Source organism: Lynx rufus, unplaced genomic scaffold, assembly GCF_022079265.1.
Source record: "Lynx rufus isolate CCGP_SWC_20201006 ecotype Redwood Valley unplaced genomic scaffold, mLynRuf1.p SCAF_5, whole genome shotgun sequence".
NCBI lineage: Eukaryota > Metazoa > Chordata > Mammalia > Carnivora > Felidae > Lynx > Lynx rufus.
This window is the reverse complement of record NW_025814867.1, coordinates 130,195,549-130,220,878: the sequence shown is the minus strand read 5'-3', so window position 1 is coordinate 130,220,878 and position 25,330 is coordinate 130,195,549. Positions and strand designations below refer to the sequence as shown.

The 25,330-nt window shown below is 34.7% G+C and overlaps 1 protein-coding gene across 3 annotated transcripts in view; it reads left to right on the top strand.

Annotated features, from left to right (window-relative positions):
* The first annotated feature begins 1,669 nt into the window (after positions 1-1,669).
* SAMSN1 (SAM domain, SH3 domain and nuclear localization signals 1) overlaps positions 1,670-25,330 on the top strand; it is a 49,721-nt gene continuing 26,060 nt past the window's right edge. Inside the window, exons 1-3 of one of the 3 annotated variants that reach the window (XM_047098515.1) lie at positions 1,670-1,795; positions 6,350-6,390; positions 23,307-23,373. In XM_047098515.1, the coding sequence (XP_046954471.1) occupies positions 1,739-1,795; positions 6,350-6,390; positions 23,307-23,373 (165 nt within the window). In that variant the 5' untranslated portion in view covers positions 1,670-1,738. Of the gene's footprint in view, positions 1,796-6,349; positions 6,391-23,301; positions 23,374-25,330 lie in introns of all 3 variants that reach the window. The other 2 variants (XM_047098516.1, XM_047098517.1) reach the window with 2 other exon arrangements.

Sequence of the window (25,330 nt, the reverse complement as noted above, 5' to 3'; positions counted from 1 at the left end):
AGTTTTTATCAAATTACTTGGGTGTAACACTTTTTAAAACTGCATATAGTCTAGCTCATGTATGTCACCATGAATGTGAGTGTTCTCTAGTCTTTAGTTATCACTGTAGAAGTATAATTTGAAATCTCATACTTCAAGGTCCACAAACGTTTCTTGACATAAAACAGTATTTAAATGTTAAGTCATATGATAAGTATGCTCTTTATTGGTATTCACTTTTACTCTCACTAAAACTCTATTACTGTAGTAAGTGAAAATATTATCATTCTCATATTGTTGATTGAACTCCACAACTGAATTAAACTTCTATTCACAGGTAAAAAAAGTGAGGCAAATGTTTCTGTTAAGGAATATATTGTTATGACTTTCAATTCCTGAAAAGATGAAATGAAAATACACTTAGGTCACTGCCTTCACCTAAGCCATACTTCTAGGGAATTACCCAACCTCAGAGTCCTCACTGTTATTTTGAAAATGCCAGTCTGATAACTCCTAAAGATAGAATTGTGCTCTTAATATCTCATGGAAGAAGCATATTAATCATAACCTTAAGTGTATTTCTTTAATTCTATTATAGGACACAAATAATTTTAAGCTAATCAAGAGGTATGATATACTGTCAAACAGCACACAACATTTAATTTAATATTTGTTAAATGATTAGTGAAATTTGAATACTTAGAACTGGGCCTCAGGGGGAGGGGCTCAGAGAGATGAGGGAAGACTGAGAAATAGAGTCAGCTGATTTTTACCTAGAGAAGCTGTTAATTAAGAATATGGCACCATTGCTTTTCAACCCCGGAGTTTTATGGAAATGGAAAGCTAGGTTGATTTTAACAAGCCTGATTTACTTGAACTGGAATTTTAGACATTCCACAAGTCTCCCTTTGGTAAATCCCTCATCAACAAGAAAGCTTGAACTTCTTGCTTTTACTTTCTGGGTATCTTGGTTTTGACACTATAGTAAAAATATTACACCATTTATTTTGATGAGAAAAGTCTTTCTAAGCCATGTTAGCCCTATTCCAGGTCTATTAAATTGAGACACTGGATGCTTCATGTGAATGTACCATTGATCCATTGGACCATACCTGGAATAGCAGTTATCAGGATATAGCATTATCGTTTGTAGCAGAAAGACATCTGGTTAATTCAGGGTTCTGTTTAACTGATTTTCACATTAATCAGGGCTTTACAACATAGTAATGTGTTTAAAAAGTAACAATATGCATAATCAATTAATTCTGAAGTCATATTCCTATTTATATTAATTTCATCCATGCTCTACTTTTGAGTATATGCATATACACTTTAAGTAGGATTAGTATTTCATAAAGTCTAGTTTATTTCATCTTATAACAAAGTTTACTTAGAAGTATAAAACTGACTATCATGAATATTCTCTATCATATAGTTTTATGGGAGATAAATAAATGAGATAATATTCTCTATCATATAGTTTTATGCCTAAAGGCATGTGGAAGTGTGAGATTTAGGAATCTACCTCAGACTATAGCAAATACAGAACATTAAAGAGTTACCAAAGAATTACCATTAAAAAAAACCAAAAACCTTTACCCATGTAGTTGTGAGGTCATATCCTGACCAAAAAGGAGGAAGTGGCAGGTCACTGGGCTCAAACTTATCTGCTGTATATCATAGACGCACACTGCTGACAGCCTTCAGTTGTTTCTGTAACAACAGGAAGTGCACTCACTTGGAGTAGTCTGAATTGAAAATGTTGAAGAGAAAACCATCCAATGCTTCAGAGAAGGAGAAACATCAAAAACCAAAGGTAAGGTAACTATACACAGTTAAATAAAACCAAACCATTTAATAGAATACACTAGAATACACAGACACACACACACACACACACAAACACACACACACACACACATTGTTCTTAGCTGTCAGTTATAAATTAATTCAACCCTAGGGTCAAAGGCCTCGTGGCAGGTGTGAAAAATAATGAGTTGAAAACTTAGAGGTTAAGTAATACATGACAATTATTGTTTCTGTAATTTTACCTTATAGTGTATATTTGATCATTTACATTTGTAACTGAAGTTGGAGCTCAGATCCAAGTTCGTGGAAATCAATTGGTGGTCTCTGCTTGAAAGGTGGATATTATGAAATATTCTTGAACATTTTTTATGACTATACATTTGTCAATGTCTATTTAACTGAATGCAATTTATCCCTTATGGGTTCAGCTCTCATATTACTTTTAATTATGAGAAGATTGTAAATAGAGAGGATTTGGCTGAGCATTTGATTTTTTTCATTTTTTTGTATTAAAATATGATAGCTTGTTGAAAAGATTATGTTTCCCACTCTTGCTTGAACTAACATTATACTAGAGAGTGGATTGGGTTATATTTTAGGAAGCACCAAAACTCCATGTATTGATAGATTTGCCTAATTGTTTCTATTTGGAACATTATGCTATCCTTTGTCTTGACAATAATTGCCACTTACCAAAAAGTACAGCATGAGATAACAAAGTTTAGATTCTATTGTAGAACTCTAAATTAGTTTCATTAATCATGTGAAAGAAACCATGAAGTACTGGTGTCAAAGGTTTTCTCCAATACGTTTACATTTCTTGAGTTCCTTAGATAAATAACATTTTTAATCTATCTGTGAATGAGCTATAACTGAGTTCAGATGTCTTTTTAAAGGACTGACTTATTATCTATTATTGGTCTGTATTTGCTTGGCACTTGTTCTGAGAGAAAGGAGTTGGGAATTGATTGCGAACTTCTGGATTGATGAGGCATCGAACAGTGGTCAATGTTTTGTAAGTCTTTGCAAGTTACTATACAACCTGTCTGAAGTAAACTAATAAATAAATATTTCCAATCTTTAAAAAATAAGTCAGGGATCTTCAGTTAAAAATACAGCTGGATAATATATCATGATGTCTATCTTTTCCCCTAATATAATAAAAATTCAAAGGCATGTTTCCCAAAGAGTGAAAAAAAATTCTAAAAGCATCATTTACTTTTATATTTAAGATTGATCGTATACAGAATTTACTCAATTAAATGCAACTAATATTGAGTTGACAATAGTAGGTTCTAAGGGGATCATAAAAGTTAATATGAATTGGTACTTTTCCTTTAGGTATTTAAATTCTGAAGTTAAAGTATCTCACAAGGACTGCATTATGTAGTGAGTTACTATCATAATTATGTCAGTGAACTATTTTCAAAATAATAGTTTAGTCTATCATCATCATTTCCCTTAATTGAAGAAACTATTGAAATATAAGTGGGTATTGTTCATCCTACTGACTTTACTCATTTACAAAAATATATCTGATACTCTCTCTATATATATATAGGAATAAAACATATCACAGAGAGTAGTCACATTGGAAACATATTAACTTATGTTGTGAATGAAGTCCCATTATCTTTAGATGAGTGGTTTCATTCTATACAAATCTAGAGATATGTGAGTGTATATGTACAAGTGTGTTTTTCATACATTTTGGGTCAACAAAAGCCTTTCTTTTTATATTGAGGTAATTTTTTTCCAATTATTGTAATTATGTCTTAGAAACAACTCCTCTTTAATTCACATTTATTTGTTTTACTGGATAATTTTTGTGTATTTTATGGAAAACCAATAGAATCCCTAAGAGATGGTAGAAATGGATGTCATGATGATCTCTACAAACAAATGGCTAATAGAATGAAGAGTGCAAATTCCTTCATCTACTGGAAGGGACCAGAGGATCTGTGTCTAGAAAAATAGAACAGAACCATCAAGAAATCTGTCTGAAATATGGGGAATAACAGTCTAAGCTAATTAAGTACATACCAAACAATAGCTTGCCTCTCCTGACCCCTAAAGGTATACTCCTTGTACGATAGTCTTTCAGAATGTCTGAGAGAGATTTGCTTGCTTTGTGTTGTGAATGTTGAAATAAAGAGCGATAGCATTGAAAATGAAGGAACTATTATTGCAGTATCTAGTTCATGTTAACTCCTGTGGGTTATAGTTCAGGTGACCTAGTACACAATTCAAATGGTGAATGCATATTATAACTAAGGTTCCCTCAAATAAAAAATTAGGAAACTGTTTATTTGAAAAGGATATCAATGGAGAAGGACTTTGTTATTAGTATTTTTAAACAGATCTTACAATTGTGAGAAAGTTCCAAGTATTCATGGATATAAAAATGTAGCGATAGATTTTATAAATCTATATATGTAATAATTTATTATTTTCTTAAATTCAGAAGACTTACCAATAGACATGTCCATGACTCAAAAAAAAAAAATGAAAGCACACATTAAAATTCAGTTTTACCATCTTTAATTTTATCATAAATGTGTCATCATTTTCAGCTTTTATTCCTGTATCTCCATCTTTGGTATGAGATCTTTCCTTCAGATAGCTCATAAATAGGACCAATAGTATTCATAGTGGTTATAAGAGATTCATAGTGGAGGCTAAGAGAGTGAGACCAGAGATACTCCAAGAAGGAAACTGGAAAAGCTTTGGAGAGTTATTACCAAAGAAACCCATTATGTATACTGGAATGTTAATAAATTCCAACAAGTTTAATTTGTGTTTCAGAACTCTATATGGTATATATAGGCAAATTTCAAATTAACACGGAAATTTGATGAATAGTGCTTAAGTGTTATATATTTAGATTAATCTTTCAAAAATAGCCTTGCTTAACATACATGCAAAGTACTGTACTTTCTTTTTTGAAGTCTGTTTTTGCCTTCTCATCACTACTGCCCACTGCTGCTAGTGACTTTTTAAAATTTTGAGCATATCTGGGATTCGGAGTAGATAAGATAGGATCTCATTACACTCTATAAATGCTTAATTTTTAGAACATAACTTTCTGTGATTGTTTCTCTATCTGAAATGTTGTATTTTAGTTTTCCATATTTATTGTGAGTATATCATATACTAGTTGCTGTGGTTCTCAGGCTTTGTACATTAATTTGTTTAATATTTCTAACAAGTCTGTGAGAGAATCACTCTTATTTAGCTGCACGGATAAGAAGGCATAGAGACGGTTAATTAACTTGAGCAGGGACACATACTCAGATGAAAAAGAAAAGTGTGTGATATGTCAATTTCCAGTACTCCTGTTCTTATTATGCTGCCATTATGAGCATAGGGACTGTAGATATTTCTTCTATTTCTGTCTTAATTACCAGCTAAATTTTATGAAAACCAGGGAGAACATATGCTTAAGAGCCTCTGCAAGTTGGAAAGGAAGTTGGAGATACCCGTACCTGTCTGTGATTAGGTATAAGACTTCCACCAATAAAATCCCTCCAGGTGTCCACTCAACTGTCAATGCTTAAAATTGTAAAACCACAATAACTTTTTAAATATTCACATGTTCAAATTGTCAAAAAAAAATAACGGCCTAAAACTGAGATAAGTATAACCACGTATCTCCCTCCTGCACCTAGCATAGCACCTTTGATGTAGTAGGCCCTAATAAATATTTGTAAAGTGAATGGAGTCTCTTGAGTCTACTCTATGTATCCTGGTTCAGGAATAAATACTCTTTAGTGCAGTGTACTTTCATTATTCTTGGCACTAAGTCTGCTAGCGTGCACATAAGAAAGTTTATGTGTATGTGTGTAAATGCAAACTGTAACTTATTTTTAAGTTTTATTTTAAGGACTCCAATACAGCAAATGCTGTGCCAGACTCTCTAGAGAGGCCCACCATTACATAACTATAGACCTTTGTTCCAGGTCAGGGAATATGGTAGAAACTTCAAAATCAGGAAAGGAATAGACAAATGAAACTTTTCAACTATAATTAGGATAACTTGGCCTTTATTCATCTGGGATTAATGATCTGTTAATAAATTTTAACACAGGATTTTTTAAGTAAAGAAGATTCAAATACCACAGTTATTTTAAAGGGAAACACTGGAATAATGGCAGTTCTGGAAATAGCCTTTTTTTTTTTTTACCATATTTTTAAATCTAAAGTACATACTAAATGAGACACCATTAGTGTCACAGAAGCTAATTTTCACTAGCAATGACTGAAGTGGCATTCTTTCCCATTTGCATCTGATCCTAGCAATGATGAGAGGTGATGAGTTGATTATGAGCTGTTTTCACTGCACTGCCCGCTGTGCGAATTTATGCTCCTAGACAAGGATGACACGTAGTTGTGGCATTAAAGAGCTTTCTTCACTGCTTTTCCTATCAAGACTGCTAAAATACATTTTAACTCTTATCTAACCAGGTATAAGAAAAGGGAAGAAATGTTTACATGTACAGGTGCTTACTTGAGGCCAGGCACTTACACAAGGGGCTTATGGCATTCTTCTCCCAATTTACAGGAAAGAAAACAGTTCTGCAGATATGAAATATTTCACTCAAGGTAACATTGTTAGTAAAAAAAATTTTTCAAGATTATATGGGACAGTTTCTTCTTCTAAACCTGTGGATTTCCCCCCATTACTTCTTTTTGCTTCTTCATCTGGTGTATAATTTTGGACTTTAATTTAGATGAATTCAGTTGAATGTTTGGATTTTCAAACAATGTGATCCCAAATAAGATATGTGATATACAATGTAGGTAATATTTTAAATTCGCTTTTCCCATTTAAAAATGATGGGTGTAAATATATATGTATATATATTTTTTTGCTTTTGGTTATTATTTCTCGCCACCCCCCCCAAATCTCCCAAAAGGTGCTCTTCAATTATATATTTACTTAGTATTTATGTCACATTTGTTTTCCAAGAAATAGTTAAAATAGATTATGATCCCAAACTAAAACAAAATAATTCAGGTGAAAATGGAGTAGAAATCCTGTTAGAGGGTTTTACAGGGCCACCAAGGCTGAGTTGAACGTGGATCTAAGTGCTTGCTACTCAGTGTGTTCATACAGACTAGCAGCTTTGGCATTTTAGGAGTTTGTTAGAAGTGCTGATTCTCTGGCCTACCCCAAACCTATTACATCAGAATATATATTGTAACAAGATACCTAGGAGTCCTGTGAACACTTCAGAGTTTAGAAATGATGTTCACATCCATGGTTCTCAACCTAGGTTGCACATTTGAATCACTGAAGAACTTTAAGAAATACTAATGATTGGATTCCACCTTCAAATATTTTGATTACCTAATATAGGATGTGCCTGAGCATCACGAATTTTTAGTTACCCCATCTGGAGACATTTTTTCTACTAACCTGTTCAAAAGACGTAGGTAATTTATTAATCCATTTACCCATTCGTTCATTCATTCATTCTTCAATACAACAAATATCTATTGAGTGCTTGCTAGAGACAATATACACCATATGTGCAGAATATAGTGGTGAATAAAACAAAGATCCTTGCCCTCATACAATAAATGAGATAAATATGTTAAATATATAGTATGCTAGGTAATGATGAGTGCTGAAAAGGGAAGGAAGGATACAAGGAAGGCACCAGGAAAGATTTGGTGAGGATGGGAATTTGAAAAAGGACCTGAAGGAAATGAAGGAGCTGACCACGAGTTTGACTGAGGAAGTTGTATTCCAGGCAGAAGAGAGATAGAGTCTAAAAACCTTGAGGCAGGAGCATCCCAAGTGTTTTGAGAAACAGTGGAACAGAGTGCATAAGGGGAAGAGTGTTCACAAACAGCAGGATCACAGAGGGCTTCCAGGTCATTATAAGGATTTGAGCTAGTATTGAAAGATTGTGAGAAAACGTTCTGGATAACGTTTTAGTGGGGTTATTCTGTCTTTTGTGTTTCGAATACACTGAAAGATTTGGACATAGTAGGGAGAAGAGACTGGTTAGGAGGCTTTACAGAAACTAGGCAAGAGATAGTGATGGCTCACACGAGGGGAGCAGCAGGCAGGGTAGATGTTGAGGAGATGCTGAATTTGGGATATATTTGTACATATTGCATCCATTGGAATATGCACAGGAAACTTAACCACACCACATGTGACCAAAAGATAATAAACAGAAGGGTTGCCACTGCCCTACATTATTATTGCTTCTAATTGGTGCCCACAATTCTAGGAGAAATGCCCATGTTTCTCTGTCGTAGCCACCAGAAATTCATCCCCAAATTGATGTGCCACGTCCCAAAATTTTCTGCCTCTTTCTTCAAAATACAATTTTCTGTTGACCTTAATTTTCATTTCTAGGGCACTTCAATCAGAAGAGATGAACTAATTTGTTCATTTCGTCATGTTCGATTGAAAGAGTTAAATAATTTTGCCTTGAAAACTTTTCTCCAAAACACTAATTCATTCTAGCCTCCCCATTTTGTAGGCTTTGAATCTATAATCAAATTGTGTTGCAAGCAAGTAGCAAAAAATTGGGGGCCAACTAGGTTGGCTCTCCTTGGAGAAAAACAGTGTCCAGACAGTATACAGAAAGTTCAGGAGACAAATGGCTGAGAGAATGACAAAAATGTAGCCTCTCTTTCTTTGGAAATTTGGATATTATATCCTATAGGAAGAGCAACAAGTCACTACTTTGACTACCAAAGCACTGGATTTGTTACAAATCAGTTGAATGAGACACATCTCTTTAATCTTTTCTTGCCTTGCTTTGGAGACAAATGGCTTCATTATCCCTCAAGATTGTGTTTTGTTTTGTTTTTTCTAATGGAATTAAGTCCATATTTCTAATGGAATTAAGTCTACATATCTAAGTTTCCAAATTTAGCATTACCAAACTGATCCATTTCTCTTTCTTTCTAGTGTTAAGGATTTAGGTGAACTTTTAGAAACAAGACATTCATAATTAGCCTCTTAGAGAACAAAAATGTCCTACATTAAGAATTGATTAATAAGAATAGAAGAGGTTTTTAAGCTGTCTCTAGTGGTAGACGAAGTGATTCTTCTATACATAGAGAGGGTCATTTGTCAACACAGCTGGCTATGTCTCCTTTCTTGCCTCACATGATGAGCTTAGAAGTCTGGATCTCGCCTCTAGTGGTTTGGTAGGGTGACCATAACAAAATACCACAGGCTGAGTGACTTCAAAAACAGAAATGTATCGTCTCACAACTCTGGAGGTTGGAAGTCCAAGATCGGGGTGTCTGCAGGTTTGTCTTACTCTGAGAGTCATGAGGGAAGGATCTGCTCCCCAGGCCTCTCTCACTGGCTTGCGGATGGCCACGCTTGCTCCTTTTCACTTGCTCACTCCTCCGTCCATGTATATCCCTGGTGTTTCTATGTGTCCAAATCTCATCTGCCTAAAAGGATGCCAGAGGATTGGATTGTAGCCCACCAGAACAGCCCTATTTCTACTTAATTTCCTTTTTAAAGGTCCTATCTCCCAATGCAGTCACATTCTAAGGTACGAGGGATTAGGTCTGGAATACACGTTCCATTCACAACATAGCCCATAAAGTTCTACTAATTAAAAGTGAAGATTTGATTTTCAGCTGCTTCCTTCTTTCCAATTGCCTTCTACCCCTCTTCACTTCCAGTTGACCAGTACCCTCATTCAGCCAGCCACCCTGACCTCACTACAGTGGCTCCCACACTCTCCACTCTTTTTCCTTGTTCTTTCTTTCCATCTAAACTCACGTCTGCAACATCCCACTAGGCCCCCATTAAGAAACATTTGAAAACTAATAAAAGTAAAACATCTGCTCTACCCCTTTGGCCAGTGACTTTCTGGCTACATACTAAATTCATCTGTCTAGCCAGACAGTTAAGCCGGCAACAAAGCCTCTAATTAGCCCATGGCAATGTGTCAGAGGGCATTCTGGCAGAGCAGTAGAGAAGATGAACTAAAGTCACATAAGGGGTGCCTGGGTAGCTCAGTTGGTTAAACGTGCAACTTCGGCTCAGGTCATGATATCCCAGTTTGTGAGTTCTAGCCCCGCGTCAGGCTCTGTGCTGACAGCTCAGAGCCTGGAATCTGCTTCGGATTCTGTGTCTCCCTCTCTCTCTGCCCCTCCCCCGTTCATGCTCTGTCTTTCTCTTTCTCTCAAAAATAAGTAAACATTAAATAGTCATACAGACTTGGTTTTGAGGTTCTATTTTTATATTTCCTAACCAGGGGACGTTGCACATTTTATTAAACCCCTTGTGAGTCTCGGTGTGCTTATCTGGAGAAGTGTATATTAAAGCATGTCACATCTGATTGATGTGAGGATTTAATTAATTACCATATGTAAATTTTCTAGCACATAGTACATGTTTCATTAATAACCTCGCCTTCTGTTCTGTTTTCTCAGTGCTTGTTCCAACCTCCACTGTTTCTCTTAACTATTATTAAGAGTTTATTCCACTATGCTCTCCCAACCATAGTCACCATCAAGAACAGGGGATGTTTATTATGCATATTTGCATCCCTGGAGTTTTTGTTGGGGAACGAGGAGGCCTAAACTCAGTCTGTCTGACTTTCAGACTCCATGTGCTTCCTATTACACTTGGGCTATGGCCAAGAACACTTATCATATAGAACATAACTGTGATGTCTCAATGTGTGTACAATGAGTGTGGAATGACTAATGGATAATATTAGTCACCTAAAGAAGGATTCTACCCCAGGACATAGTTTACAAATGGGTCATTGAGAAAGATCTGGGTAACACCCACATAAAGCAAAGTAACCATTGTTGGAATCAGAATGTAATGAAACAAAACGATAATCAAACATTGTGATTTAACGTGTCTGAAAAGAAAAGCATTAGCAAAGGGGCTTGCTTTGCTGGAAGACTAGAAAGGAGTGGGACAGTAGAAATGTGCCACTGCATCTGCAGAACAACATCCATCAGCCGAAGCAAATGTTCCATTTGGCTCAGCAGACTTGCTCACTTAGGTAAGAGGTGCAATTCAGGCCATGTAGCTTCGTGCGTGCCTCTAGCCCTTTATGCCGCCGAGTTACTGTGGCTTTTACTACACAGATGAAACAAACTGTGAGCAGTGATCTTGTGTCTCATACAGTGTTTCCTCCAGGGGAGAACATTCTTTGCTAAGTCAACAAGAATATGCATTTTTCCTGACAGTTGAATTTCTCATACCTCATCAATACTTGGTATTGCTATTTTTGCTACCTTTTTAGTTTAGCTTATGAGTCAGTCCCTCAGAGATTGTTTATTTCAGAAAGCTTGAAAAATAAAGTTTCTGTACCTGATAAAGTGAGGGTCTGACATTAGACATGGAGACCTGGCCAAGGAACTGATTTCCGAGCATGGATGAGCCTGAGTTACCACTTTTTCTCTACGTACATACAGTGAAGACAACTCAATATAAATAATGATGTTTCCTTTCTATACTTTCCCTAAATTTAATACTTAAAATTCCTGAGATAAGATTTAAAGCAGGTTTACCTTGCAGTAAATTCTATTTTATAATACATATAGTGACATGGCATTAATCTAGATATTTTTTCTAGAAGTTTTTTTCTGAATATTTCATATGGTTACAGTTGTGCAGCATTGATTTTTTTAATAAGGAAAAGTCATAAAATGAGTAATTAAATATATAAATTTTATACTGCTTATGGGTATGTATTCCTTATATTACTAGTTATTATATATAGGCATCATCTTTTCTCAGGCCATCTGTGTTTCAACTTACTTTAAGATTGTAAATATCTCACTATAATTATTTATCAATTTTAAAGCAGCCATTACCTATATAAAACAAATAATTACAGCAAATTTGTAATTTTGGAAAGAAAATTCTTTCCAAGGTAAATGTTCTACAGTTGTCAGACATGATATTGTAAGTTTAAGTATTATCATAAACCTAGTTCATTTCTACCACGACTATTACATTCAACATCACTATCGACCCCTCAATACACTGAAATCTTTATATAGCCAAACCCAAATTTGCTGAAAAGAGAATGTAATTGATAATAAGGAAGTTATAGAACCCTAACATCTCTTCCAAATATCCTAGCATGAACTTACTACTGTTTTTTCCCACCCATTCTTTCCCTGTTTGGGATTACATACTGTATATTTGCCCCACATAAACATGTCTGTTCTTACTAAGGAAAAAACGTTTAAATTCCTAACCATAGTGGCAGCGGGTGCTGCCTGAGATGGGAATGTTTATAAGCTTTATGATATTAACTGCAGCACTCAACCTCAGGTGGCATAAAGCATGCAAAAAAGAACTTTCTGTCAGTTTTATTATTTCTAAAAAGGTTCCCCTTGAAGCAGAAGAGTGACCTTGCTCTGCTGAGCTGACATATGCCATTGGATTAATGGTCGAGCTCTGCTGGAGGGAAGCTCACGGAAACATTACAACTCCAGAAGCTGGGCCGGCGGTGACCATTAATCAGGGGGACCAAAATCATGCATCAAACACACTCATTTAAAAGTAGTAAAAATGACTTAAAAAAAAACTTTTTGAGAATTAGCTTATTGTTTGTCATTACTTGTGTTCAAGGAGATCACTGCATGACTAAAATATCCCTTGAGGAGACCTTTAGAAAGGTTATTATGTACCCAGAGGCCACGTGAATGCAGAGGACATTGAAGACGAATGAGAGTAACAGGTTTTGTTCCAGAAAATTTGACGGGGAAGTTTATAATGGATTCTGTTTCCCTGACTTAATTTGCATTCCTTTATTTAACCATTATTCCCAAACAATGAGTATTTGCTTCTTCGTGATGATTTTATTTTTTAAACTGGAGTAACTGAATTTAGTGGTATAAACATTTGATTGGTAAATATGGTAGGAAATTGTTCAGGAACCTAAAGATTAGTCAAAATTTAACTATTAAGTCTGTTAAAAAGTATCATAATAGACTTAAAAGTATATTCTTTCACCATGTGTCAGCTAATGAAGCACTTTCAAGACTTTTTTCCTCTCTCTGATTATCGAAAAGAAAAAAAAAATAAGTCTAAGATCCAGAAAGAGAATGCTCAGTTTAAGTAAGTTACTCTTATTCTTTTTTAAATCCCTTTGATAAAAATGAAGACATAATTTCTCTTTTATATTTTTAATAGTTTGTCTTTTAGATTAACGAAACTATGCAAAATGCATATGATATAATTTCATTAAAAGGTAAAATAGAAGGGGCACCTGGGTGGCAGAGTCGGTTAAACGGCCCACTCTTGGTTTCAGCTCAGGTCATGGTCTCACAGTTCGTGAATTCAAGCTCCGTGTGGAGCTCTGCACTGACAGTGTGGAGCCTGCCTGGGATTCTCTCTCCCTCTCTGCAAGCCCCTACTCCCTCTCTCTCAAAATAAATAAATAAACTTTAAAAAAAAAAGGTAGAATAGAAGAATCAGGTATTTTTTAAGAAAACCAGAATTTTGATACTTAAGATTATGGTCAATTTAGGAAGGCCTGTTATGATTAGTACTTGAAAATTATTCTTCTCCTAAATAACTGTTGCCTTCTTTCACCATCATATTCATATTCACTATTATCTTCTCTTGTTAACCAGATCCTACACAGGAAGATTATTTATACAGTTATTTATTTTTTTGCACAGGTATTTATTTGTTTTTGAAGTTTAGTTATAGGATGAAAATGGCTGATAATTATGTGCAAACAGTTAAAATATTTAATAGTTGGTTGTAAGTAGAAAAAATCTAATATTCATACAATAGAAAACAAATTATAAATTTATGGAAAGATAATACATATTTTTATAACTGGAAATGTAAATCATCTATCTTTGTTACCACCTTCTCACTTTCAAGGTACTTAGAAAACAAAATTAGTAATAAGAAATGCTCAGGAAAGTTACTGAGAGTAAGGATGGTAAATGCATCAAATTTGTTATTACCTATAATTCCTATCCCTCTCCCCACTGTCTTCCCTAAAACACATAGTATCTTCGGTAACCATTGTTGACACAGTTAATCCTTATCTCTTTAACTCTAAGCCTGAACGTGGCTTCAGAACTCTTCTCACTCATCTCAACACAGCTTTTTGTGAAGCTTTAAACAAACTGTGCTGGTGCAAGAATTGAAAACTTATTGCCAATTTTGGTTTTGAGAGAAAGTCCTTCCAGACAATGGAAAAATCCCAGTGAAATATTCTTGTACCGAATACACACTTATAATGACCAAAATTACTATGTTCACTAGAAACAACCCTTGAAGAGTTCAGGAAATAATTATATTAGACACATTTTTGTTATTCAGTACTCCATTCAATATATAGTGTGTGGCCCATCACCTTTTTGTTTCTTTGCCATCATTTTAGCAATCACCATCTTTGGATTTGGAGATTTTTAAAGAGTCCCTCAGTCAGCAACCACATAATCTCTCAGGGTAAATAATTTTTGAGGCAAATTCAAATTGTGTTGATTTCAGCTAATTTAAAAATTTCTCATCATTTTAATTTGCCTTTCTTTAGACTGACTATAAATAACATAGGTATAGACATATGTGTACAAAATGCCTTTCATGTACTAAGGGGTGCCAATTAGTATTCGTTAGTGGATGAATATAAGTTTCCAGGTTGACATCTATTATACATTATTAAGTTCATTTATTTTGTGAATAAATATAATCTGCTTTAAGGAACTGCTTCTATATTTGTATACCATTCGTTTGAATATGATTCTATTTAACTCTTACAGATTGAAGTTATTTGGTTGATGGCATCAATAGAGTGTAAATTCCTCCAGGATAGATTCTTGTCTTATTCCTGCAGACAGCCTGACCCCAACTATAAAGTTTAGCCATAGAAGCCACTTAATTTATTTGTGTTGAACTGCATAATATATTTATGTTGAATTACAGTCTTTAATTAAACATCAGCAAATCATCTTCTGTGACTATAACATGACCAGCTTATAATTTGCTTTTGTGTTAACCATGAAATATATGGTTTTGAGGCATTTACCCTGAAGAGGAATGTAGGATGTTATCTGCTGTGGTTTTCCCACGCCTCACGGCAGTAGGACTTTTCTGCAGAGGTATTATATAGCACTTAAGAGCCATAGTAGAGCAGGAACAACCACTGCGTGCTAAACTGAGAGGCACTGGCATGTGATCTCATAGGGAAGATGGGACTGGGTCCTGCCCTTGAAGAATGGACTGGATCAGAGTGGGAGGAAAAAAAAAAGAGGAAGAACATTCCTGGGAAAAATAACAAAAACAACAAAAACCAGCATAAGCAACAGCTTAGAAGCAAAAGTGAATGTGTCCACAGCGACCAGCAAGAACTGTCCGAAGTTCTGCCGAGTAAGACTGACTACCATTACCTGATACCGTGGGGAACCGTGGATGTGCATCATGCTGAGTTTGAGCGTTATTTTATCGCCTAAGGAAGAGCTACTTAAACCCTATGAGACTCAGTTTTGCTCATCTGTAAACTGGAGAAATCTATACTGAGCTCAGAGGGTGATTGATGAGATAATTGTAGATAAATCTCTCGGCATGGAGCAAATTCTCAGTAACCATCATAACAATATGGAGTGAGCTTTACACTTTGAGAGGAACCAAATGATAAGAACAGGTATTTTTGGAAAATTAGTTCAATGGTGTGGTGTTAGAGGATTGGAAAAGCAAGAGTTTGGGGACTAAGAAGCTGAATGTTAGTGGGTTGGCTCAGGAATGAGGCTATCAGCACATATTTGACCAGCAGTAATGAAAATAAATGCCTAAAACAGAGATTTCAAGAAAGAATTGACCAGATGTGGAGGCTGAAAGGCTGCGTGCGTGGTATATTGGCCATTATATGGCCAAAGTTCCCAAAGTGAGCAAATACAGGTTTCCAAGAGCGCACGGAGATGGCTCAGAAGGCAAAATCAAAGCAGATCCTCAGGGGCAACTGGATACAAGCAGAAAGAGCCCTTGGTTGGTACATCTGCCTTCCAGCACGAAGGCAGGCAGAGAAGCCACTGCGGCCTAGAGCAGCTATGAATGTGGGTTCCCTGGAGAAATTCTTGAAGATTTCAAGGAAGCAGTGGTATAATGAAACAATTCCAGGAGGATCAAGAGGGACCGTTTAGTGTATTTGTTAATGGGTTTAGTAGTTGGAGAAAGAGAGAATGAAGGAATAGACAGTGTACTATATATAACAATAGTCTAGGAGTGAGCGAGCCAAGCAGAAGCTGTACAATAGGGAAAACAAGAAGCTGAACAGTTCAGGGTAGTCTGATCATGGTCACATTTTACAAAGTTTTTCATCTCCTTTTTATTCTACAGGATTTTGTAAGAATTGGTGATATCAGGTGACCGAACTTTTGCCACATTATGCTTTTTACCTGAAAAAAGATATTTAAGACCTATCGATGTTATTTATTTTAAAAACTCTTTTCAACTAAAATAGACTATCTTAATTTCCATTCAGTTCTTACAACTGCAGCATGACTTACAATCTGGGAATGTAATGTAAATCATAACATACAGTAATAAATCATGCAGAGGTACAATTGAGAATTTTAAATATCTGAGTTTTTTTACTCGCAAAACTTGTTTTGTTACATTAAATAGGCTGATATGAATAACCATTTTACAGGTAATGGATCATTCTGCATTGATTTTTTTTTTAATTCTAGTTTCTTTCATTTGGGTAATTTTCTTTAAGGCAGTTTCGATTTGCAGAAAACATCTCTAGTGCACATCGACTTTTGAAAGTGAAGCTTCACATGGAAATTTTGACACAACTTTAAAACACTAAAGTGGAGTCAGAATCTACATTTCCTTTAGATATTTTGCAGTTGACAGAAAAGACACTGAACCAGAAAGATCAAGTAAACTAACTTTTGTTCCAAGAGCCCAGATCTACATTAATAATATTTAGAGCATTGATATATGTTTGAACATTGGGTGGCCTTTACTCAAGGTTAAAATGTTAGTGTTGAAGGTTATGTTTCACAGCTCAGGCAGTCTTTTAGTTTGCAGCCCCCTGACACTCCACACAACCATCTTCCATTGGCACCACATGATAGTGTAATTATTTAACACTGAACCAATCCTAACAGGTTATTCTAAGTGAGTTAAATTTGTTTCGCAGTCTTCAAAAGATCTCAGCACCTTAATTAAGTTAGGACAATCAAATCCTCGAATGCCTTTGGATAAAGGCTGAAAAGCTTATTGAGATTTAGCATAGTATTATTGGAAAATATTCACACAAGTGCATGCTGAAACAATTCTGATCTTCAAGAGCATATTACTAACCATTGCTTTATGTGCAGTATTTAGAAGATGTGAGAACGCATTGGCAGAGTGTGTGTAATTTTTAATTTGCCAGTACATTTCAAAATACTGCGGATGTCTGAGTCAGATATGCAAATTTTTTCTTTGAAATAGACTGTGAAACTTTTCCACCAGTTCCTTACCCAAATGGCTGGAGATAAGATTTTACTTAAATACCCTGAAAGTTGATGGCTGGTTAAGAAATGAAAATAAGGGTCAAGTTCTCTTGGCCTTGGCCAAAAAGTTGATTCACATTTCCAAAAAGAGACCCCCCCCCCCCCGCCGCCGCCAGTTGTCCTTCATGTTGATAAATTTAGGCTCGCCATTGTTCTAAGAATTCTATTTAGTTCCATTTGCTCTATCAAGCTAACTTTCCAAATTTCCACCCTGTTTAGATAGCAAGTTTCTTTGAAAATGGAAGACAATATCAAAACTTTAGAATGGAATGTCATAGTTGAGAGCACATCAGTGTGAAGAATTGAAAAAGAAGGAACTTATTTTTGCAAGTTCTTGTTCCCATAAGTTTCCTCACTGAGAAGGATTAGATCATTTCCAAGAACCCTGTCAGCTGTATATCATGTAATGACATTCTGTAATGATTAGAATTGTTAAACAAAACTAGAGAAAAATTTTGACTAAAAAAAATGAATCCTCTTAAGTTCTTTTATATTATTCATTGCATGGGTAGGGACACACACACATGTTCAAACACACCAAATGACACTTGCTCAGCCCTTTTAGGTGGAAACCAAGTAGACTAAGTGGAAGAAAGTAATCTGCTTCATGTAATTGCAGATAGTATTCAAAAGTCAATCTAATAACGTGCATCAACGTCAGAAAGTTGGTTGTTCTAAAATAAACTTGGAAAGCAAAACTTTATTTTCTCCTTAAACATGTCTATACTTCCAAACAACTATGAGCTAAGAAATATTGATATTTTTACAAATTGTTTCCTTAGAAAGTTATGTGACCATCAACTTTTTTTAAAAGACTATTTTGTGGGGCGCCTGGGTGGCGCAGTCGGTTAAGCGTCCAACTTCAGCCAGGTCACGATCTCGCGGTCCGTGAGTTCGAGCCCCGCGTCAGGCTCTGGGCGGATGGCTCGGAGCCTGGAGCCTGTTTCCGATTCTGTGTCTCCCTCTCTCTCTGCCCCTCCCCCGTTCATGCTCTGTCTCTCTCTGTCCCAAAAATAAATAAAAACGTTGGAAAAAAAAATTTAAAAGACTATTTTGTAATTTTAGATTTTCAGCAAAATTGAGAGGGAAGTACAGTTTCCCATGAACCTCTCTGCCCCCACACGTGATTAACTCTTTGTAAATTATTTTTTAGATATTTTATAGGTGCATCTCTCTCTCTCTTTTTCTTTTAGCCTAACATTTTCCTAGGGAAAGCTTCAAGAATATGTAAAAAGAGGTTACTACAATCTACCTCATGTATCTATCACCTGGTTAATCATTAAATAAGGACCAGTCATATTTTTTCTTTATTCTCATACACTTTATTCTCATATTCTCATACATTTCATATTCTCACTAGGTTACCTTGAATTACAACTAAAAAATAACAGTATTTTCTCAATATCATCAAATAGCTAGTTATTTAAAAAATGTCCTCAGTTTTATCCTGGCTGTTTTTGTTATAGTGGTTTATTTAATCTATATCTAAACAAGATCCATGGGCTATATTTGATCATACAATTCTTAGAGGTTATTAATCTATGTGTTCCTTCTTTCTATCGATTAGTTGAAGAAACCAGGCTATTTGTCCTGTGGATTTTCTCATTGTCTAGATTTTTCTGATTCACTGCATCTTTTTGATGTCATTTAAGATGCTCCCTTGTCTCTGTATTTTATGTAATCTGGTAGTTACATACAGAAGTTTGGTGTGAGTGCTTTTGTTTATTTATTTACTACGTTCTTCACTAGTGGGATTAGGTGCTACTATTATGAAACACATACTCTGGTTCTTTCTTTTTGAAATTCTAGGAGCTATTGAGTATTATCGCTGGGATCCATTATTTCCTCAGGGGTTTCAGTAATTCCATAATTTCACCATTCTTAATTGATTAGCTAGAATACACACACACAAAGATAAACTTTTTTCATAAACTATTTACTCTGAACTATATTTCATACATGAAAAGCAGATTAAATATTTAAGTATTTCCCTTTATTTGCCAGTTTTCATAATATAACTGTAATGTTTCCAAATGTGGCCACTGTTTTTTTTTTTCTTTTGGTATCATTATGAACTCATGAACTTTGATATATTTCAATATTCACTTATTATTCCCATTGATACGAAAATTATCCCATCTTTGGATACAATCTATCGCAGTGAGAATATCTTCAGAATGGCCCCTGTGTTGTTTTGACTTAGCTATAGTAGGCTTTGAAAGCTTATTGTTTTATGCTATGATCACTATGAGAATTTTGACTGAGAATCTTAATTGCAAATGTCATTAACATCATTACTTATTTTCATTGTCCCTCAACATATGTATTTATATATACTGATAGTATTAATAACAATATGATTACTGAAAATGGGTTAACATTTAATTTGTCATTGTTTTCTTTTCTTTGGACAGTCAAAATACTGTTCTTAAAAATCACTTAAAAGAATTCTCTCTAAGCCACCAATTCAACATACAATTAGGTTCATTTGTTTCATTTTTATTTGAAATTTTTAGGGATTGTTTTTATTTTTTATTTGATCTTTTTAAAGTTTACTTATATTGTGAGAGAGAGAGAGAGAGAGCACGCGTGTGAGCAGAAGGGCAGAGAGAGAAGGAGAGAGAGAATCCTAAGCGGATTCCACATTGTTAGCGGGGAGCCCATTCGTGACATCATGACCTGAGCCAAAATCGAGTCAGATGTTCAAAGGACTGATTCACCCAGCCAAAATTTTGTTTTTGTTTTTGTTTTTATGTTTATTCACTTATTTTTGAAAGAGAGAGATAAAGAGAGAGAGAGAGAGAGAGAACACAAGTAGGGGAGGGGCAGAGAGAGAGAGGGAGACAGAATCCCAAGCAGGCTCCATACCGCCAGTGCAGAGCCTGATGAGGGGCTTGAACTCATAGGAACTATGAGATCACAACCTGACCTAAAATCAAGAGTCTGACACTTAACTGACTGAGCCACCCAGGTGCCCCCCCTACCTCAGGATTGTTTTTATTTTATTTTATTTACTTCTAAAAATATGTAAAAGTTACATAGTTTTAAAGTCAAATCTACAAAACAAGGTATATTCATTTTGCCCCATTTCTCTAAGAAAGAAAATATGTATTTGCCTGTATTAAAACTTAAGCATATATTTAAATCCTTAGATAAGTGGCAGCCTGCTACGTACATTTTTCTCTACATACATTTGGCTTTTTTCACTTACGCTATATCCTGGAGATCATTCCATAGCAGTATAAAGAGATACATTTTAACTTTCTACAGTTGCATTGTTTTATTGTTTGGATTTACCATAAATTATTCAACCTATCTTGATGAACATTAGGGTTTACAGCTTTTTTATAATATAGAAATTTTACAATGAATGAGGATGTGTAAATCAGTTTATAGCTAAGAGTATCTCTGGTATACTCTGGTATATGGAATTCCTGGGTCAAAGGGCAAATATATATGTCATTTTGTTAGTTTTGCCAAATTACCCTCCATAAATGTTGTGCCATTTTACAAATGCATATCTAATTGCAGAAGGAAAAATTGCATAAATAGAGAAAGAGTGGAATTAAAACTAAATATTATCTAATGTCAACAGAAACAAAGACTTATCTGAAACATGAATTGCAGTTTTATTTAAGTTACTGTTCCCATTGATAGCTATTCGTTTATATAACAGCTCTGTCTTGATGGGAGCTTCTGTCACAAGATAATATTTGCTAAAGATAATCCATTATGATTATAATGCAAAATTATTGATATTCAAATACATTCTCATTTATCAAGGACTATTATCTGGGAAGCCAGCTTGCTTCCACATGATTCACCTTTTTGTTAGAAACTTAATAGGACAAATTATAAATTTGTTCGTTGTGCATACCTCATAGTAGGCATTAGCCCTTTCATCATAAGCCGTAACCTATACATTATGAAACCACCTCAGAAAGTCACTAACTTTTAGACTAGAGAATAATGAAAATTTTAAAACAGCATTTTAAATGCTTTGATTCACTTCTTAACGGTGTCTTATCATGGATTGATATTATACTCCTCTGGCTTAAAGCTGTTGAGTGATTCACAATGAGATGACTGACAAAACCCAAAGTAATAGTCTAGAGACTTCTTAAGCCACTACTTCTAAATCTGCTTCTCTTTATTGATATAATGAGGGGAGAATTAATTTTAAAAGGTGGTGACTATTGATTACTTAATGGCAGAAGATAGTGTTGAGAAATGCTGAAGTGAGCCCATTCTGTGCCCTCCTGGGCAACAGGACCCATTATCCAGTGGTGGAAATCATGCTGTAACCCTCATTAATATTTAATAGGCAGGACACAGGCTGGATGCTGGCTACAAAATTGCCCCAGGCATAGGCTCCAATAGGCCATCAGAATGTTTCAAGTATATAAGAGTAACAGATTTCCCTGTGTTCAATTGTTTATAAGCAGGACAACAATACATTCAATTCCCTTTCGTGATCTCTGGGCGGTGATAGCCTCATGGAAATGCCTACTAGGCAGGTTGAAGTGATTAATGCTCGGGAAGTCATTCTAGGTTAGTCAGCCCTGCATGAGAAGACTTCGTATTTTCCAGTGTGGTTCTCAGTCTCAGCCCTTGTCTTTCTCTCTTCTCTCCACAAGCCGAAGGGCTGGTTCAGCAGGGGTGGCGAGTCAGCAAAAGGCGTTAATTGTGTCTAACACAGCCAGCATCCTCCGAGCGGTATTATGTATCACACTGTCTATCAAGCTAACCCCTTGTCACACGTCAGGATCTTTTTATTTTCAGCTCATTTAAAAGGGAAACAGGGAGTTTCAAAGATAGCTGGTGGGGAAACATAAGTCTAAGAGTGCGTGGAAGAATGAAGAGCCTTTGAAACTGACTTGAACTAATCTGGGCTGTGACTTCTGAAAAGACAATACAAGGTTTTATCAATTACAGACGCCCATTGTTAACTTTTCAAATCACCAGGTTGCTTTGCAATACCACCAGCTTGTTTTGAAAATATCATAAGATTGGAATGAAGTTAAGTTCTCTATATAGAACATATTCTGAGGATTTATGGGTACATAAAGGGCATAATATCAGATAGCCACCATTCCAAACAATGGATAAAAGTAAACAGGCAGTAAAGACACATCAGTGTTTTGACTCAATGACCCTAAAGATTGTTGAACATGTATTTAGGATAATAATTTACTTTGTAACATATCAGGGATTATTTATAATTACCTGCCTAGAATGAGTTACATACATGAGAATAAAAATTTAGTTTTGTAGGCAAAAAGTATCCAAGGGAACAAGTCTTCTATTAACATGTTGAGCTTTTTGTCAAAACCAGTGAATGAAATTTCCCCAGAGGTCTCATTTTATTCCATGTTAAATGTGGACAAAGTCTGTTTTACTCCCAGCCTTAGACTGTGTACGCCTAAACGCTGCTCTCAATTTATGAACAGGTCTCTGTGTATGCCTTCTCTTTCTGACACCAAGTGGAGAGTCTCAAATGATCAAGTTATCAGTGATAAATGTATTTGTGTTCAGTTTTGGCTTTTTGACAAATATGATCTTTATGAGGCATACTGATGGATCTACTTAGATGTCTGTGTTTGTTTGTTTAGTTGTTATATATTTATTAGTTGGTTAGTTCTCAATTCTTGCCATTCCCTCATGGAAATAAGTTTGTGGTTGACTCACTTCAAGAAGGCTCAGCTTAGAATTCTTAGATTCTTCAGCTGCCATTCCCAAGAGCAGAAGTAACACTATCAATTGAAAATAATTTAATAGATTTTCTCCAAGGTGCTTAACACTATGGCATAAAACATATGAAGGCATTTAATCAACCGTAAATATTATAATATTAATAATAGTTATACCTTCAGTGCCTTTAGATATTCCAGAGAGAAAGTTTTTTTAATCCGATCATTGCACTATACTGACACTTATTGAACCATAATCTAATATATTTAGCAATTTTATCAGCGAAAGTCACAAATCCTAAATGCCCTTTCCTTTCTCTTTCCTACTTCGTAGCGCAGCAGCAGTTTTGGGAATTTCGATCGTTTTCGGAATCATTCCATTTCAAAACCAGATGATTCAACTGAGGTTAGTATTTTTGTTACAATTGTTAGGCAAACACATTATGAAAAATTATGAAGCCAATATCACTTTTGCAAAGTACAGTAAGAAAAATAAGTGTATTTGAAAATCACAGTCCTGCCAATATTTTTATGATAAATGAACAAACAATTTAGTACTTAATACCATGATGGGTGTTAAAAGTCAACAGCTATCTAAGAAACCTAACAGATTAGGAAAAGCAGAACATGAACTTATGAAGAGTTACAATGTAAAGTAATACAGATATTCCCAAATTTTCTGAGCATTTCCACAATAAAACAATGCATATGTTAAATTTTATGTAATTGTAATTGCTTTAATTTGATTGCATAATTAAATAGCTTAGTTGCAAGTTTGTCAAGGAGAGCATACAGTTGTTCAGTTGTACTCACATTTCCACCATATGCATTTAAATGTCTCATAGGTGACCATTACATACACGTTTGCAAATCATGAACACTTTAGATGTAGCATGAGAAAAGCTTCCCATAAAATTAAGTGTAAATAATAATAATAGTAATAGTTCTAATAATATCTACATTTAATTGAACACATCATCATATAAGCACAACACTAAACACTTTACCTACTTATAATGTAGGAACTATTAACATTACTATTTTACCATCGAAGAAAGACATTTCATTGAGGAAAATTACTTCTAAATTACACAGTTAATAAATGACAAAGACAGAAGTCAACTTCTTGTCTGACTTCAAGTTTGCCATTCTGTTATACTATCTCACAAATGAAAGGTCAACTGTGATAAGTGATTAATGAAAGGTAAAACAACTAATAAATTGATAAAAAGGAGGATATATATTGAGAAAATTAAGAATACATGTTTATCATTGAACGTGATTCAACAACTCCACATGTGATACATTTTAGATCAGTAGGTTTTGGAGCTTACCTATTTTTTAGTTACTCATTGTCATTATTGTATGCTTACTTTTTGTTTTTTGTAAGGAATTTTTCCATTTATCATATCTAATTTCTCAACATACTTTTCAGGTTCTTATGTGTATATATCTATAATATTTTTAAATAATTTTATTTCAGTAATGGAAATTCTAAACAAAAGAAATTAAAATAGAATGGCATCTATTATTACTTTCTAAATATATCCATTAGTATACATATATGCATGTGGGTCATATATCCCCTTTTATACATATGTATATTACATATATCGTCTTTTATCCGTATATATATATATATATATATATATATATATATATTTATATACACAGACCTATGTGAGAAAGCGTATATTTCATTTCCAATTATAATCTTATATACACTTTCAACTTTCCATAACCACACATAGATATATTCTACTACTATTTACTTTATAATTCTAGAGTTAACCTGTAAAAGTAGTTTAGGCTCATTCAGGTTCATTGATTAGGAATGGTGACTTAGTAACTTGTGAAAGAATTTAGTGAACCTGAAAAAGTAGTTCACACATTTTTCAGCAATTCAGCATTCATTCATTTAACAAGTGTTTATTAACACCTACTCTATGACAGGGTTTCCAGTAGGCACTCAGAAATTACTACTGCAATAACCGATGAAGATCCCTAATACATGAAGCCTAAAGTCTAGAGGGAGAGACAGATCTTAGAAAAGCAACAATTGTAAATAAATACCTAATAAAGTTGTAATCCAGGCTATGAAAGAGAACAGTATAGAAAAATGTGCAAGTTTAAAATATGCTGAGGTAGTTTCTTCGAAACTTCTGTAAAGAATGATAGTAAAACCTAAAATTACAAATATTTGTGATACTTTTTTGATGCTTAGGCAATGGTAATTTAACACTGGTGGTAATAAAAATATACTTTCTTATTTATTTAATTATTATTATTTTTTAAGTTTGTAATTTTACAAAGAAGGTAGAGTTTACATAGGGAGAAGAGAGAAGAAAAGGGCTAACTTTAAA